At 44.2% G+C, this 14,170-nt stretch overlaps 1 protein-coding gene and 2 long non-coding RNA genes across 3 annotated transcripts in view; 2 read left to right on the top strand and 1 right to left on the bottom strand.

Annotated features, from left to right (window-relative positions):
* Positions 1-14,170, top strand: part of LOC112068450 (multiple epidermal growth factor-like domains protein 6) — a 114,317-nt gene that overhangs the window by 87,358 nt on the left and 12,789 nt on the right. The window contains exons 24-33 of the mRNA XM_024135603.2: positions 4,408-4,536; positions 4,787-4,915; positions 6,697-6,828; positions 7,091-7,219; positions 7,436-7,564; positions 7,691-7,819; positions 8,172-8,300; positions 8,397-8,525; positions 8,712-8,840; positions 9,072-9,200. Of these exons, the coding sequence (XP_023991371.2) occupies positions 4,408-4,536; positions 4,787-4,915; positions 6,697-6,828; positions 7,091-7,219; positions 7,436-7,564; positions 7,691-7,819; positions 8,172-8,300; positions 8,397-8,525; positions 8,712-8,840; positions 9,072-9,200 (1,293 nt within the window). The remainder of the gene's footprint in view (positions 1-4,407; positions 4,537-4,786; positions 4,916-6,696; positions 6,829-7,090; positions 7,220-7,435; positions 7,565-7,690; positions 7,820-8,171; positions 8,301-8,396; positions 8,526-8,711; positions 8,841-9,071; positions 9,201-14,170) is intronic.
* Positions 11,735-12,051, bottom strand: LOC139023928 (uncharacterized). Its single transcript, XR_011475160.1, has 2 exons — positions 11,963-12,051; positions 11,735-11,821 (listed from the first exon to the last, which is right to left on the bottom strand). It is a non-coding gene; the product is annotated as an uncharacterized lncRNA (long non-coding RNA).
* LOC139023927 (uncharacterized) lies at positions 12,094-12,833 on the top strand. The gene is made up of 2 exons (XR_011475159.1): positions 12,094-12,141; positions 12,198-12,833. It is a non-coding gene; the product is annotated as an uncharacterized lncRNA (long non-coding RNA).

Below are 14,170 nucleotides of genomic sequence, written 5' to 3'. Positions count from 1 at the left end.
CATTCTGCTTTCTTGAGAAAGGCATCTCCAAAATGCAGGTGTTTCAGCCTAGCTCAGTGCTTTCTTTGGTGGAGGGGCAGCCAGCGGAAAATACAGAGCGTAGGGGTTGGCAATCTTCTCGTGTTGCCCCGTGATTGGCTCAGTGTTCTGTCACTCATGGGGACACTACGTCACCGCAAAATTTACAGGGAGAGCTTGACCCTGCTGGTCATCTATGAAAGTTTGAACATCTTGGCCATGTACTGTTATAATCTCCACCCGGCACAGCCAGAAGAGGATTGGCCACCCCTCAGAGCCTGGTTCCTCTCTAGGTTTCTTCCTAGGTTCCTGCCTTTCTAGGCAGTTCTTCCTAGCCACCGTGCTTCTACATCTGCATTGCTTGCTGTTTGGGGTTTTAGGCTGGGTTTCTGTACAGCACTTTGTGACATCGGCTGAAGTAAAAAGGGCTTTATAACTAAATGTTATTGATTGATTGATTGATTGATTGAACGTTCAAGCCCCCTTGGGTGCTGCCATATATTTACATTAGAAGTGCCCATCCAAGAAGGCTCAAGGTAATTGGGCACAGATAAAATGACGTCAAATCACGTTATATCTAAGTTACAGTGGGGCAAAAAAGTATTTAGTCAGCCACCAATTGTGCAAGTTCTCCCACTTAAAAAGATGAGAGAGGCCTGTAATTTTCATCATAGGTACACTTCAACTATGACAGACAAAATGAGAAAAAAAAATCCAGAAAATCACATTGTAGGATTTTTAATGAATTTATTTGCAAATTATGGTGGAAAATAAGTATTTGGTCAATAACAAAAGTTTATCTCAATACTTTGTTATATACCCTTTGTTGGCAATGACAGAGGTCAAACGTTTTCTGTAAGTCTTCACAAGATTTTCACACACTGTTGCTGGTATTTTGGCCCATTCCTCCATGGAGATCTCCTCTAGAGCAGTGATGTTTTGGGGCTGTTGCTGGGCAACACGGACTTTCAACTCCCTCCAAAGATTTTCTATGGGGTTGAGATCTGGAGACTGGCTAGGCCACTCCAGGACCTTGAAATGCTTCTTACGAAGCCACTCCTTCATTGCCCGAGCGGTGTGTTTGGGATCATTGTCATGCTGAAAGACCCAGCCACGTTTCATCTTCAATGCCCTTGCTGATGGTAGGCTTTGTTACTTTGGTCCCAGCTCTCTGCAGGTCATTCACTAGGTCCCCCCTTGTGGTACTGGGGTTTTGCTCACCGTTCTTGTGATCATTTTGACCCCACGGGGTGAGATCTTGCGTGGAGCCCCAGATCGAGGGAGATTATCAGTGGTCTTGTATGTCTTCCATTTCCTAATAATTGCTCCCACAGTTGATTTCTTCAAACCAAGCTGCTTACCTATTGCAGATTCAGTCTTCCAGCCTGGTGCAGGTCTACAATTTTGTTTCTGGTGTCCTTTGACAGCTCTTTGGTCTTGGCCATAGTGGAGTTGGAGTGTGACTGTTTGAGGTTGTGGACAGGTGTCTTTTATACTGATAACAAGTTCAAACAGGTGCCATTAATACAGGTAACGAGTGGAGGACAGAGGAGCCTCTTAAAGAAGAAGTTACAGGTCTTTGAGAGCCAGAAACCTTGCTTGTTTGTAGGTGACCAAATACTTATTTTCCACCATCATTTGCAAATAAATTCATTAAAAATCCTACAATGTGATTTTCTGGATTTTTTCCCCTCATTTTGTCTGTCATAGTTGAAGTGTACCTATGATGAAAATTACAGGCCTCTCTCATCTTTTTAAGTGGGAGAACTTGCACAATTGGTGGCTGACTAAATACTTTTTTGCCCCACTGTATATCATAGCTTTGATTGGACATGTCACCATCATACTTTCAAAATCTTAGTTAGCAAGCTAGACAGGCAGTCATCATCATGAATCAAGTTGAAATCTAATCCTTGTCATACGAAGAGAAATTATAGATGAAACGTATCGGGGCTCATCGGCCATTGGACATAAACATTACACAAGTTTGAAATCGCAAATTCAACAATGAGTGGTTTGTTAGGAATCAGTGGCTAACTGCAAGCGTTGCAAAGCAATCCCTATTTGGCTTCCCCTGCCTGCTATTCGGTGGAGAGTGTGTGTGGTCCAAGTCTGGGTTTAATGGTATCTTTACCAAGCTAAAAAATATAAACATTCACATGCAACACCATGGGTCAGACAAGGTTGAATACATCGGCCATGCTGTCAAGCCAGAATGACTTCTGCCACGGTCAAAACAACTGAAAACTCGGAACTGGGAAATCTCAGACTTCAGTGAGTTCAAAACAGGGAACTCTGAAAAAAACAAGCTCCGACTGGGAAAATACATTTTGAACGTCTTCCAACTCGGGAATTCCATGTCGGGAACTCTGGCCTCTTTCTAGAGCTCCAACCTGAAGATCACTGACGTCATAATTCAACCTTGTTTTTTTCTGAGTTCCCAGTTGTCTTGAAAGCACCATCAATCCAAAGAATGACAGACTTTGATGACAAAGATGACAAAACTTGCCCACATGAAGGACCGCCGCGCCACAAATGTGAGTCCAGAAAATGTCTTGTATGCTGCTGCATAAGTGATGCAAGATGCCAGGGGGATACGTACACTGTAGCTAAGAAAGTAATACTAAGTGTATGTTGTGTAGTAAGATGTTAGTAGCCCATGTGCCTCACCCTAATAATTTGGTCTCTTTCCTTCTCAGAACTTTGCCTTCTGTTCTGACTTGGTGGTGCACATGTAGCCTAAAGCCTGTTTTAGAGAAATGTCATCATTTAATATTGTAAGAGCTTTCATTGTCTGTTTATATGCCCCCTTTTATTTATCCTGCGGTTCTGAGTTGGTGAACAGGGAAAATACTGTAAGAACTGCCCACGTTCTGAATTCTGTCGCAGTACATTTAAAAAGTGCTGAACAAATAGTTTTATTGACTACGTCCTTCTTAGCTCGCTCATTAATGTCTTTATCAAAATTACGGATTTCCTCTTATCCGCTCATTGTTCCCTTATGCCATAGTTTGTACGTCTCAATTGTCAGTAGAAACCACATTTGTTTAAGCAAGTCAGCCATATCAGTTATGTTTTTTAAAAAGGCAGTAAATGAGATGTGTTGTCTAGTGCCTTTTGCTGGCATGCATCCCCACAAATAATGTTGAGTTTGCCCCACCAAGATTGACATGCTAAAATCGACACTGGTCATGAAGATGGTACTTTTTGGTACAGTTGAAAAGCCAGCATTTAAAGAAATGCTGCAGGAACTTGACAAACAGTTACCGTCGAGGAGATACTTTTTCCAAACAGCTGTTCCCAATTTGTATGAGAAAGTGATGGAAGAAATTCTCCAAGAACTCAAGGACATACCCAATTTCTCTCTCACAACAGATATGTGGTCTAGTGCAACCATGACCCCGTACATGAGCCTGACTGATCACCACATCTCGAGTGATTGGTCTCCCAAGTCCCCCTGGGAAGACTTATGTGGCAGCATCGTCAGTTAAGCCCATTCTTCAACCTTTAATGGGACAAATTCTCTCTCCAAACCCCCAAGACTCCAAGCTCACAAGAAATATAAAAATGAAGATGGGCAGTGTATTGCAGGACAAGTACAGAGCACTGGAACTACAGGGACTTTTGTCAAAGGCCTCCCTTCTCGATCCCCGGTACAAAAGCTGCAGGAGAGATAGCTTGGGGGACACGAAAGAAACCCTAGGCCTACTTGGAACTGGGGGCAGCACTCAGAGTCGGTGCTAGTGGTGCCGCTGCCACTACGGATGGGGATGGCTGTGCACCTCCCCCATCTAAAAAGAGGAATCTAGGGGATCTTCTTAAGGAGGAAATGGGACCTCTAAGCTTAACTCCGCCACCCTTGACAGTGCGCTGTGACACCGAGATGATGCACTATTTGAAAGAGGAGGTAACGGACGCATCAGATGACCCTCTGTCATGGTGGCGGGATAACCACTCTAGCTTTCCTTTCTTGGCTCAACTTGCCAAGAAGTCCATGTGCATTTGCGCAACCAAATCCGGACGTGATTGGGAGTCCCATAGGGTGGCGCACAATTGGCCCAGCGCCATCCGGGTTTGGCCAGGGTAGGCCGTCATTGTAAATAAGAATTTGTTCTTAACTGACTTGCCTAGTTAAATAAAGGTTCAATTAAAAATAAATGTAAAAAATAGCACCGCGCCAGAGAAAGTGTTCACCACAGCAGGGAACATCTCTGTCCAGTCTTCACTGAACCCCGATAAAGTAAACATGCTGGAGTTTCTTTGTCTCCAAGCCAAGGGTAAGAGCTACGTCTTGCGGTTCAATATGAGAAGCAGCAGTGCAGAGGAGCATAAGCATTTTGACAGCAGTTCAACATGTTTTTGTTTTTTGTGCACTTGTGTCCTAAACAGCGTGTGAGGCTGGCCTGTTTGGCCCAGGGTGTGAGGAGCGGTGTCGATGTAGCCATGGGGATGTGTGTGACCAAGTCAGCGGTGTGTGTTTGTGTCCTCCTGGCTGGAGGGGACCCAAGTGTGACAGAGGTAAGGCCAGAATGCTGATCTAGGATCAGTCTAGCCTTTTAAATCATAATGAATAAGATTACATGGACAGGGGATACCTGATCATACATCAGCAAACCTACTCAGAGGCGCTTTATAAATACAGGTCCTGATATATAGTAAAATATGATTGTATAGTAACTATTTATTACAAGGACCTGTATATACTGTAAATCACAATAGACTATGCATTGACTTCATTGAACATATGTAATTTCCCTGTTCACCACAGCCTGTTTACCTGGCTCCTATGGGAATGACTGTCTGAGCTACTGTAACTGTCCCCACGGCACTTCCTGTAACCATGTGTCTGGCAAATGTGGCTGTCCCCCTGGATTCACTGGCAATGGCTGTGAGCAAAGTGAGTGACTTGGGGAAGCTGAAGGATAGTGAAGATGTGTTGTGTATTGTACTGTTTTTCTTGTTTTGTGTTGCATTGAACAAAATAACAGACTCTGCAATGACATTTACACATGACACATGCAATGATTAGAAATCAGCTGTTTAGCAACCTAACAAGTTAGCATTAGTTTGGTGATAGATTGTGGTGTGTCATAGTGTATTAAGTGCCTGTAGAGGGAGCTCTGGTCTAGCCTAGAAGCTAGAGCCAGAGGGATAGGAGAATAGAGTAATGGAGAACAGAATGCTATGGCCATGTTTGAATAGTTCAGAAATGTATCCTTAGTTCCTTGAGGTAAGTACAGATCTAGTATGCTTTCACCATCAACAATCCAACCATTGCAGATCTATGATAACCTCAAGGAAATTAGGAAGGAAGGATGCATTTCTGAGGTATTCGGAATACCTAGGATAGGATAAAGTAATCCTCCTAACCCCCCCCTCCCCCTTAAAAGAGTTAGATGCACTATTGTAAAGTGGTTGTTCCACTGGATATCATAAGGTGAATGCACCAATTTGTAAGTCGCTCTGGATAAGAGCGTCTGCTAAATGACTTAAATGTAAATGTTAAATGTAAATTCGAACAGGGCCTATGAGGTAGATATGCATTGTATGTAATGGTGGTGCTGCATGAAATGACAGTAAATATACATGTTTTCTTATTTCCAGCTACAGTAGGCATACAGAACATTTGGAAAGTACTCAGACCCCTTGACCTTTTCCACATTTTGTTACGTTACAGCCTTATTCTAAAATGGACTAAATAGATTTTTTTCCTCATCAGTCTACACACAATACCCCAAAATGACAAAGCAAAAACAGTTAAAAAAAAAAAATGTTTGCACATTTATTAAAAATATAAACAGAAATATGTTATTTACATAAGTATTCAGATCCTTTGCTGTGAAATTGAGCTCAGGTGCATCCTGTTTCTATAGAGATGTTTCTACAACTTGAATGGAGTCCTCCTGTGGTAAATTCAATTGATTTGACATGATTTGGAGAAACAAGATTCTCTGGTCTGAAGAAACCAAGACGGAACTCTGGAGGAAACATGGCACCATCCCTACGGAGAAGCACGGTGTTGGCAGCATCATGCTGTGGGGATGTTGTTCAGCGGCAGGGACTGGGAGACTAGTCAGGATCGAGGCGAAGATGAATGGATCAAAGTACAGAGAGATCCTTGATGAAAACCTGCTCCAGAGTGCTAAAGACCTCAGACTAGGGCGAAGGTTCACCTTCCAACAGGACAACGACCCTAAGCACACAGCCAAGACAATGCAGAAGTGGCTTCTGGACAAGTCTCTAAATGTCATTGAGTGGCCCAGCCGGAGCCTGGACTTGAACCCTATCGAACATCTCTGGAGAGACCTGAAAATAGCTGTGCAACGATGCTCCCCATCCAACCTGACAGAGCTTGACAAGGATCTGCAGAGAAGAATGGGAGAAACTCCCCAAATACAGGTGTGCCAAGCTTGTAGCGTCATACCCAATAAGACTTGAGGCAGTAATCACTACCAAAGGTGCTTAATTTTTATAAATTTACTAACATTTCTAAAAACCTGTTTTTGTATTGTCATTGTGAGGTAGATTGATGAGAAGAAAAAAAACTATTGAATCCATTTTAGAATAGGGCTGTAACGTAACAAAATGTGGAAAAAGTCAAGTGTTCTGAATACTTCAGAATGCACTGTACCTTTGTTGTATGGGAGTTGATGTGTGTGTCGTGTGTTTCTCTGCCAGTATGCCAACCTGGCACGTATGGGCTGAACTGTAACCAGGTGTGCCAGTGCTCTGGCACCAACCAGCTGTGCCACCCTGTCACCGGCCTCTGCTTCTGCGCCCCGGGTTACCATGGCAACAACTGTGATCAAGGCAACCACCCCACACACATACACAGACAGACACACACTTCCTTAACCAATGTCACAAAGGAATTCCACTGTTGAAAGTTTGTTAGCTTACAATAGTCATAGTTAGGTTCAGGAGTTTTTCCACAATGTGATCTGATCAGGAAAAACTCTTGGCCCTAGTTATGACATCAGCTGATCAGAAGAAACCGTTGCTCTTACCAGTAGGTAATGTTTTAACCATAATAACTACCACAACTAGGTCCTGTGTGTGTTTGCCTCTACAGAGTGTGACATGGGACGGTATGGCCCAAACTGTGAACGCCCGTGCCAGTGTCTGAATGCCGGTGTGTGCCAGACCACCACGGGCACCTGTCAGTGCCCATCTGGGTACATCGGAGCAGACTGCAACACCAGTGAGTACCAGCGTGTGCCAGGGGAATGGGCATATCCATAGGCTATTGACAGAAGGAGGGGAGAGTGGACATTTACATATAATACATTGATATGTGCATAGTATTTAGTTCAACATTAGAAAGTAAAATGGTAATTGCATGTATTTTTGATCAGTACCATATAACATTTGGTATGGTCTCCTCTCTTTCCCCTATCTTTTCCTATGGTTCTACCAGCATGCCCATCAGGGCGCTATGGGCAGGACTGTGCCAGGGTGGCCCTGTGTGGCGAGGGGGCACGAAGTGACCCAGAGACGGGCAGGTGTGTGTGCAAGGCGGGCCAGCGGGGAGAAGACTGCAGACAGGGTAACACGCACACATATTTATGTTTATTCTTGCTCCACAATGAGTGTAATCAATGTAATAATCCACCCCGTCAAGTTTTATTGACATTCTATAGTATGTGTGTGTGTGCGTGTGCGTGTGTGTCAGGTTGTGCCCAGGGCTGGTATGGGGAAGACTGTGGTCAGCACTGTAACTGCAGTAACGGTGGTGTGTGTGAACTGGTCTCTGGAGGCTGTACCTGCGGACTAGGCTGGACCGGACCCAGCTGTGATACAGGTGACCTGACTATACATACTATTTTAAATCTTTCAATGTCTTTGCTTATTTGCTTAATCCAACCTGGAGTGCCAGGTAGGTGATGTTTGCAGAGACATTTATATTGGTTCAATTGCATCAGAAAGCTCAATCAAGCACATACACAGTATTTCATTTATTTCAAATAGTATTTAAACCCCTGTCGTGACAACCATGTCAACAGCTCACATTTCACATTTACCTCGTTGTGTTGTTTTGTGAATTGATGTGAAGACTCCATTTGAGTGCCCCTGATATCATGAGCCCGTGACACCATTCCATTGCTTACCCATGACAAGGTTTTGTATGTGTTTTCTGTTGCTTGGTCATTCAGAGTGCCCATCAGGGAGTTACGGAGCCAACTGCAAACTGCGGTGTGATTGTCATAACAACGGGACGTGTGACAGAGTGACGGGAGAGTGCCAGTGTGACCCGGGATACTATGGTCACCTGTGTGAACATGGTGAGGCAGGGCCATTCAGTCTGTCTGATGTTCTGTTGTTCTGTTTGATGTTCTAAAGTTCTAATATTCTGTCTGATGTTCTAATGTTCTGTCTAGCCTGCCCTGCTGGTTTCTATGGCCACCGCTGTCAGCGCCAGTGTAAGTGCCGAGGCCTCGCCCCCTGTGACCCAAGCACAGGGCACTGTCTCTGCCCTACTGGTTACCATGGATACCACTGTGAGAAAGGTGAAAAGCAGTTTAACAGTCAGAAATAAGGATTAGGCTGAGATTTAGTAGATACAATTGCTGATAAAGTGGGACTGTTACATGCCCCAGTCATAGTCTTTTACCTGCAATGCTGAAGGATGGGGATTACTTTTCATTCTCATATCCATGTGTGCCATGAATGCTCCCTCTCATTCCCTGTTACAGAGTGTGAGCAGCGTCGTTTCGGGGTGGGCTGCAACCAGTCATGTGACTGCGAGGGGGACACCCCATGTGACCCCATGACCGGCCACTGTCTGTGCCCCACAGGGAAGATGGGAACGCGCTGTGACACAAGTAGTTGTTTGTTTCTTTTGATCTAATATTGAAGTAGTGTGATTTATCAACATTCTTCAAATGACTATGGGGTGACTCCTAACTTCCACTTAAGTCAAATGTTCACTTAGTCTCCCATTAACATCAATGCAGTTAGACTTAAAGTCAATGTAAGGATTCAACCATGCCAAACAACACTACAATCTAAAAGTGTTGTCGTACTTCTTGTTTCCCTGTCTGGGTCGTGTCCAGATTGTCCAGTGAACCACTACGGCCCGGACTGTTCTGAGAGCTGTGAGTGTAGGAACGGGGCACGGTGTGATCCACGGAACGGCCGCTGCACTTGTCTACAGGGCTGGATAGGACCTACCTGTCAGGAAGGTACGTGTATTAATAAGGTGACGGTACAGAGCATGCTACACTAAGGACTGCATGACAAGGATAAATATCCCACTGATTATGGCGCTATACAAAAACACACATGTACAGAGACATTTAAGATAAAAATCAACTTGGGACACACTTTACAATAAAACAATACAAATAAAGGACATAAAAAGCAAGCAGATGGCAATACAATATATGAACAGTGGTGTAAAGTACTTAAGTAGTTAACCTCGACAGGATAGGTGTTTCTATACCGGAACGGTTAAGCTAACGTGCGCTAATGTGATTAGCGTGACAGTTGTAAGAAAAAGCAAATTTTCCAGGACATAGACATGTCTTCTATGGGCAGAAAGCTTAAATTCTTATTAATCTAACTGCACTGTCCAATTTACAGTAGCTATTACTGTGAAAAATATCATGCTATTGTTTGAGGAGAGTGCACAACAACAAAAAACATCACGGCAACTGGTTTGATACATTCACCTCTGAAGGTAAATAATGTACTTACATTCAGTAATCTTGCTCTGATTTGTCATCCTGAGGGTCCCAGAGATAAAATGTAGCATATCTTTGATTGATAAAATACAATTTTGTATTCAAATGTAGGAACTGGATTCTACAGTTTGAGTCCCTGCTGTCTCTGGCTCTACACCCACCCCACCCCGCCCGGTCATCTAGATGTGTGAAAGTTAGTGTATAAGCTAATGATCCATCATGGAGTCTAAGCAAGAGAGGGTCACCTCGCTTCTAGTCCTTAGGAAACCATGCAGTATTTAGTTTTTAAAAATGTATTATTTCTTGTTATATTTTGCTGCACTGTCGGATCTAGAAGCAAGCAAGCACAAGCATTTCGCCACACTCGCAGTAACATCTGCAACCATGTGTATGTAACCAATCAAATCTGATTTGTATGACATTCCTGGGAGTGTGTAAACTTAAATTTTGTATTACCATATCATTTTTGTATGTTCTCTATAGTTATGTACTTGAAAATGTATCAATTGACCAATTCAGCACATTTGGGAAGACTTGATGCAAAATATTGTCCAATATTGCCATGCTTCACTAGATCAATCTGAAACTTTGCACACCCACTGCTGCCATCTATTGGCCAAAATCTAAATTACGCCTAAACTGCAATAATACATTATGGCCTTTCTCTTGCATATCAAAGATGATGAAAAAAATGCATGTTTATTTCATTGTATTGTCTTTTACCAGATCTAATGTGTTATATTCTCCTACATTAATGTCACATTTCCACAAACTTCAAAGTTTTTCCTTTCAAATGGTATCAAGAATATGCATATCCTTGCTTCAGGTCCTGAGCTACAGGGAGTTAGATTTGGGTATGTCATTTTAGGCGAAAATTGAAAAAATAGGGTACGATCTTTACTTAAGATACTTTAGGTATCTTTACTTTTATTCAAGTATGACAATTGGGTACTTTTTCCACTACTGTATATGAATAAAAGATGACATTTCTAAAATGATAATGAAAGCTGTTTCATAAGAATTCAGTCTAAAGAAAAGAACGCTCTTTCTTCTCTGTCTGTCTTCTCGTCTGCAGGAGGGTCCTCACGTCTCCACAGCAGTCCCAACAGAAACCAAGAAAATCAGCACTCACAGACTCCTGTTCCAGTATAGCACCCCCTACTGACTGACCCCCAGCTGGGGCTTACTGGTCACCTCTAGAGGTCACAGAGCTCGAAACTGAACTGACACACTCAAAACAATAGACTGTTTATACAGAGATGGGAGTGCAATGGCATGGACTTGATGAACTAAATACCAGTAGGTGTCAACAGAGAATTTGTACCGAGACATTCTATTGGTGTCAGCGCCGGGACCTATGAACTGGTAGATGCCATTTATGGAGAGTTGTCTAGTCGCAGACATTGATGAGACAATGGAGTTCACATAACACACTAGGATTGATTCTGCTACACTTCACGCTACGGGGTTGACTCTGCTACATTTTGCTTGACGGGGTTGACTATCCTACTCTTCACGTTACAGGGTTGACTCTGCTACATTTTGCTTGACGGGGTTGACTATCTGATCTTCTTACAGGGTTGACTCTGCTACATTTTGCTTGACGGGGTTGACTATCCTACTCTTCACGCTACAGGGTTGACTCTGCTACTTCACTTACAGGGTTGACTCTCGCTACACTTCACGCTACGGGGTTGACTCTGCTACATTTTGCTTGACGGGGTTGACTATCCTACTCTTCACGCTACAAGGTTGACTCTGCTACTCTTCACGCTACAGGGTTGACTCTGCTACACTTCACGTTACAGGGTTGACTCTGATACACTTCACGTTACAGGGTTGACTCTGCTACACTTCACGTTACAGGGTTGACTCTGCTACACTTCACGTTACAGGGTTGACTATCCTACTCTTCACGCTACGGGGTTGACTCTGCTACACTTCACGCTACGGGGTTGACTCTGCTACATTTTGCTTGACGGGGTTGACTTGCTACTCTTTCACGTTACAGGTTGACTCTGCTACTCTTCACGTTACAGGGTTGACTCTGCTACTCTTCACGTTACGGGGTTGACTCTGCTACCCTTCACGTTACAGGGTTGACTCTGCTACATTTCACGCTACGGGTTGATCTGCTAACTTCACGCTACGGGGTTGACTCTGCTACCTTTCACTATCGGGGTTGACTTTGCTTATTCACCGCTACGGGTTGTCTTGCTTCTACACTTCACGCGTACGGGGTTGACTCTGCTACACTTCACGCTCGGGTTTGACTCTGCTACACTTCACGCTACGGGGTTGACTCTGCTACACTTCACGCTACGGGTTGACTCTGCTACACTTCACGCTACGGGGTGACTCTGCTAACTTCACGCTAGGGGTTGACTCTGTACTACACTTCACGCTACGGGGTTGACTCTTGCTAACTTCACGCTACAGGGTTGACTCTGCTACACTTCACGCTACCGGGTTGCTCTTGCTACTCGTTCCGTTAAGGTTGACTCTGCTACACTTCACGCTACGGGGTTGACTCTGATACACTTCACGCTACGGGGTTGACTCTGCTACATTTTGCTTGACGGGGTTGACTATCCTACTCTTCACGCTACGGGGTTGACGCTGCTACACTTCACGCTACGGGGTTGACTCTGCTACATTTTGCTTGACGGGGTCGACTATCCTACTCTTCACGCTACAGGGTTGACTCTGCTACACTTCACGCTACGGGGTTGACTCTTCTATACTTTTTTTATGGGGTTGACTCTGCTACACTTCATGTTATGCGGTTGACTCTCAAAAGGTACTCAAGAGTTACCTGACACTGGTACACTTCTCTAGTTTGCCCTGTATAAGAGGACATTTCTGGGTCAAATTCCAAAAAGGACAAAGTTATGCAGAGGATTGCGGCATTATTTACTGTAAAATGCAGTTTAGTTGTTGAAAATCATGTACCATGCTTAACTGTGTGTATTTGTCTGTACATTGCATGTATGTAAATGTGTTCACGTCTACAATACAATCATGTTGTACTTATACTCTCACGATATGGTAGTACCTCATTGGAAGGAGGTTTTCACATTGAGGAGATTTGCTTTTCATTCATAAAATTTGTTGTACATTGGAGTAATATCATTGAAGTTGTAGTCCTGCTTATTGGCTTCTCCAAAAACAATAGTTTACACACACATGATCCATTTGTTCTCTTTGCTGCCACCGTTGCACTATACAGACTCCTATGACACAGTTGATTTAACGATAAGAAACAATTCAGGATAAAGTTCATCTGAATGAAATGTTCTACAGTATTTAGAAAGTCTGCACCCAGTATTGATGATGTGCACAGTCATGCACACATCTCAATAGGCTTTAGTCCATATGCTTTAAACTCTATTTTTTTTATTTTACCTTTACATTTACATTTACATTTAAGTCATTTAGCAGACGCTCTTATCCAGAGCGACTTACAAATTGGTGCATTCACCTTATGATATCCAGTATATCCAGTGGAACAACCATTTACAATAGTGCATCTAACTCTTTTAAGGGGGAGGGGGGTTAGGAGGATTTACTTTATCCTATCCTAGTATTCCTTAAAGAGGTGGGTTTCAGGTGTCTCCGGAAGGTGGTTGATTGACTCCGCTGACCTGGCGTCGTGAGGGAGTTTGTTCCACCATTGGGGTGCCAGAGCAGCGAACAGTTTTGACTGGGCTGAGCGGGAACTGTACTTCCTCAGAGGTAGGGAGCGAGCAGGCCAGAGGTGGATGAACGCAGTGCCCTTGTTTGGGTGTAGGCCTGATCCAGAGCCTGAAGGTACGGAGTGCCGTTCCCCTCACAGCTCCGTAGGCAAGCACCATGGTCTTGTAGCGGATGCGAGCCTTCAACTTGGAAGCCAGTGGAGAGAGCGGAGGGACGCGGGGTGACGTGAGAGAACTTGGGAAGGTTGAACAACCAGACCGGGCTGCGGCGTTCTGGATGAGTTGTAGGGTTTAATGGCACAGGCAGGGAGCCCAGCCAACAGCGAGTTGCAGTAAACCAGACGGGAGATGACAAGTGCCTGGATTAGGACCTGCGCCGCTTCCTGTGTGAGGCAGGGTCGTACTCTGCGAATGTTGTAGAGCATGAACCTACAGGAACGGGCCACCGCCTTGAATGTTAGTGAGAACGACAGGGTGTTTGTCCAGGATCACGCCAAGGTTCTTAGCACTCTGGGAGGAGGACACAATGGAGTTGTCAACCGTGATGGCGAGATCATGGAACGGGCAGTCCTTCCCCGGGAGGAGAGCAGCTCCGTCTTGCCGAGTTCAGCTTGAGGTGGTGATCCGTCATCCACACTGATGTCTGCCAGACATGCAGAGATGCGATTCGCCACCTGGTTATCAGAGGGGGGAAAGGAGAAGATTAATTGTTGTCTCTCTCATAGCAATGATAGGAGAGGCCATGTGAGGATATGACAGAGCCAAGTGACTTGG

This window comes from Salvelinus sp. IW2-2015, unplaced genomic scaffold (assembly GCF_002910315.2).
Source record: "Salvelinus sp. IW2-2015 unplaced genomic scaffold, ASM291031v2 Un_scaffold516, whole genome shotgun sequence".
Classification (NCBI taxonomy): Eukaryota; Metazoa; Chordata; class Actinopteri; order Salmoniformes; family Salmonidae; genus Salvelinus; species Salvelinus sp. IW2-2015.
The sequence above is the reverse complement of the archived record's forward strand: the minus strand, read 5'-3'. Positions and strand labels throughout refer to the sequence as shown.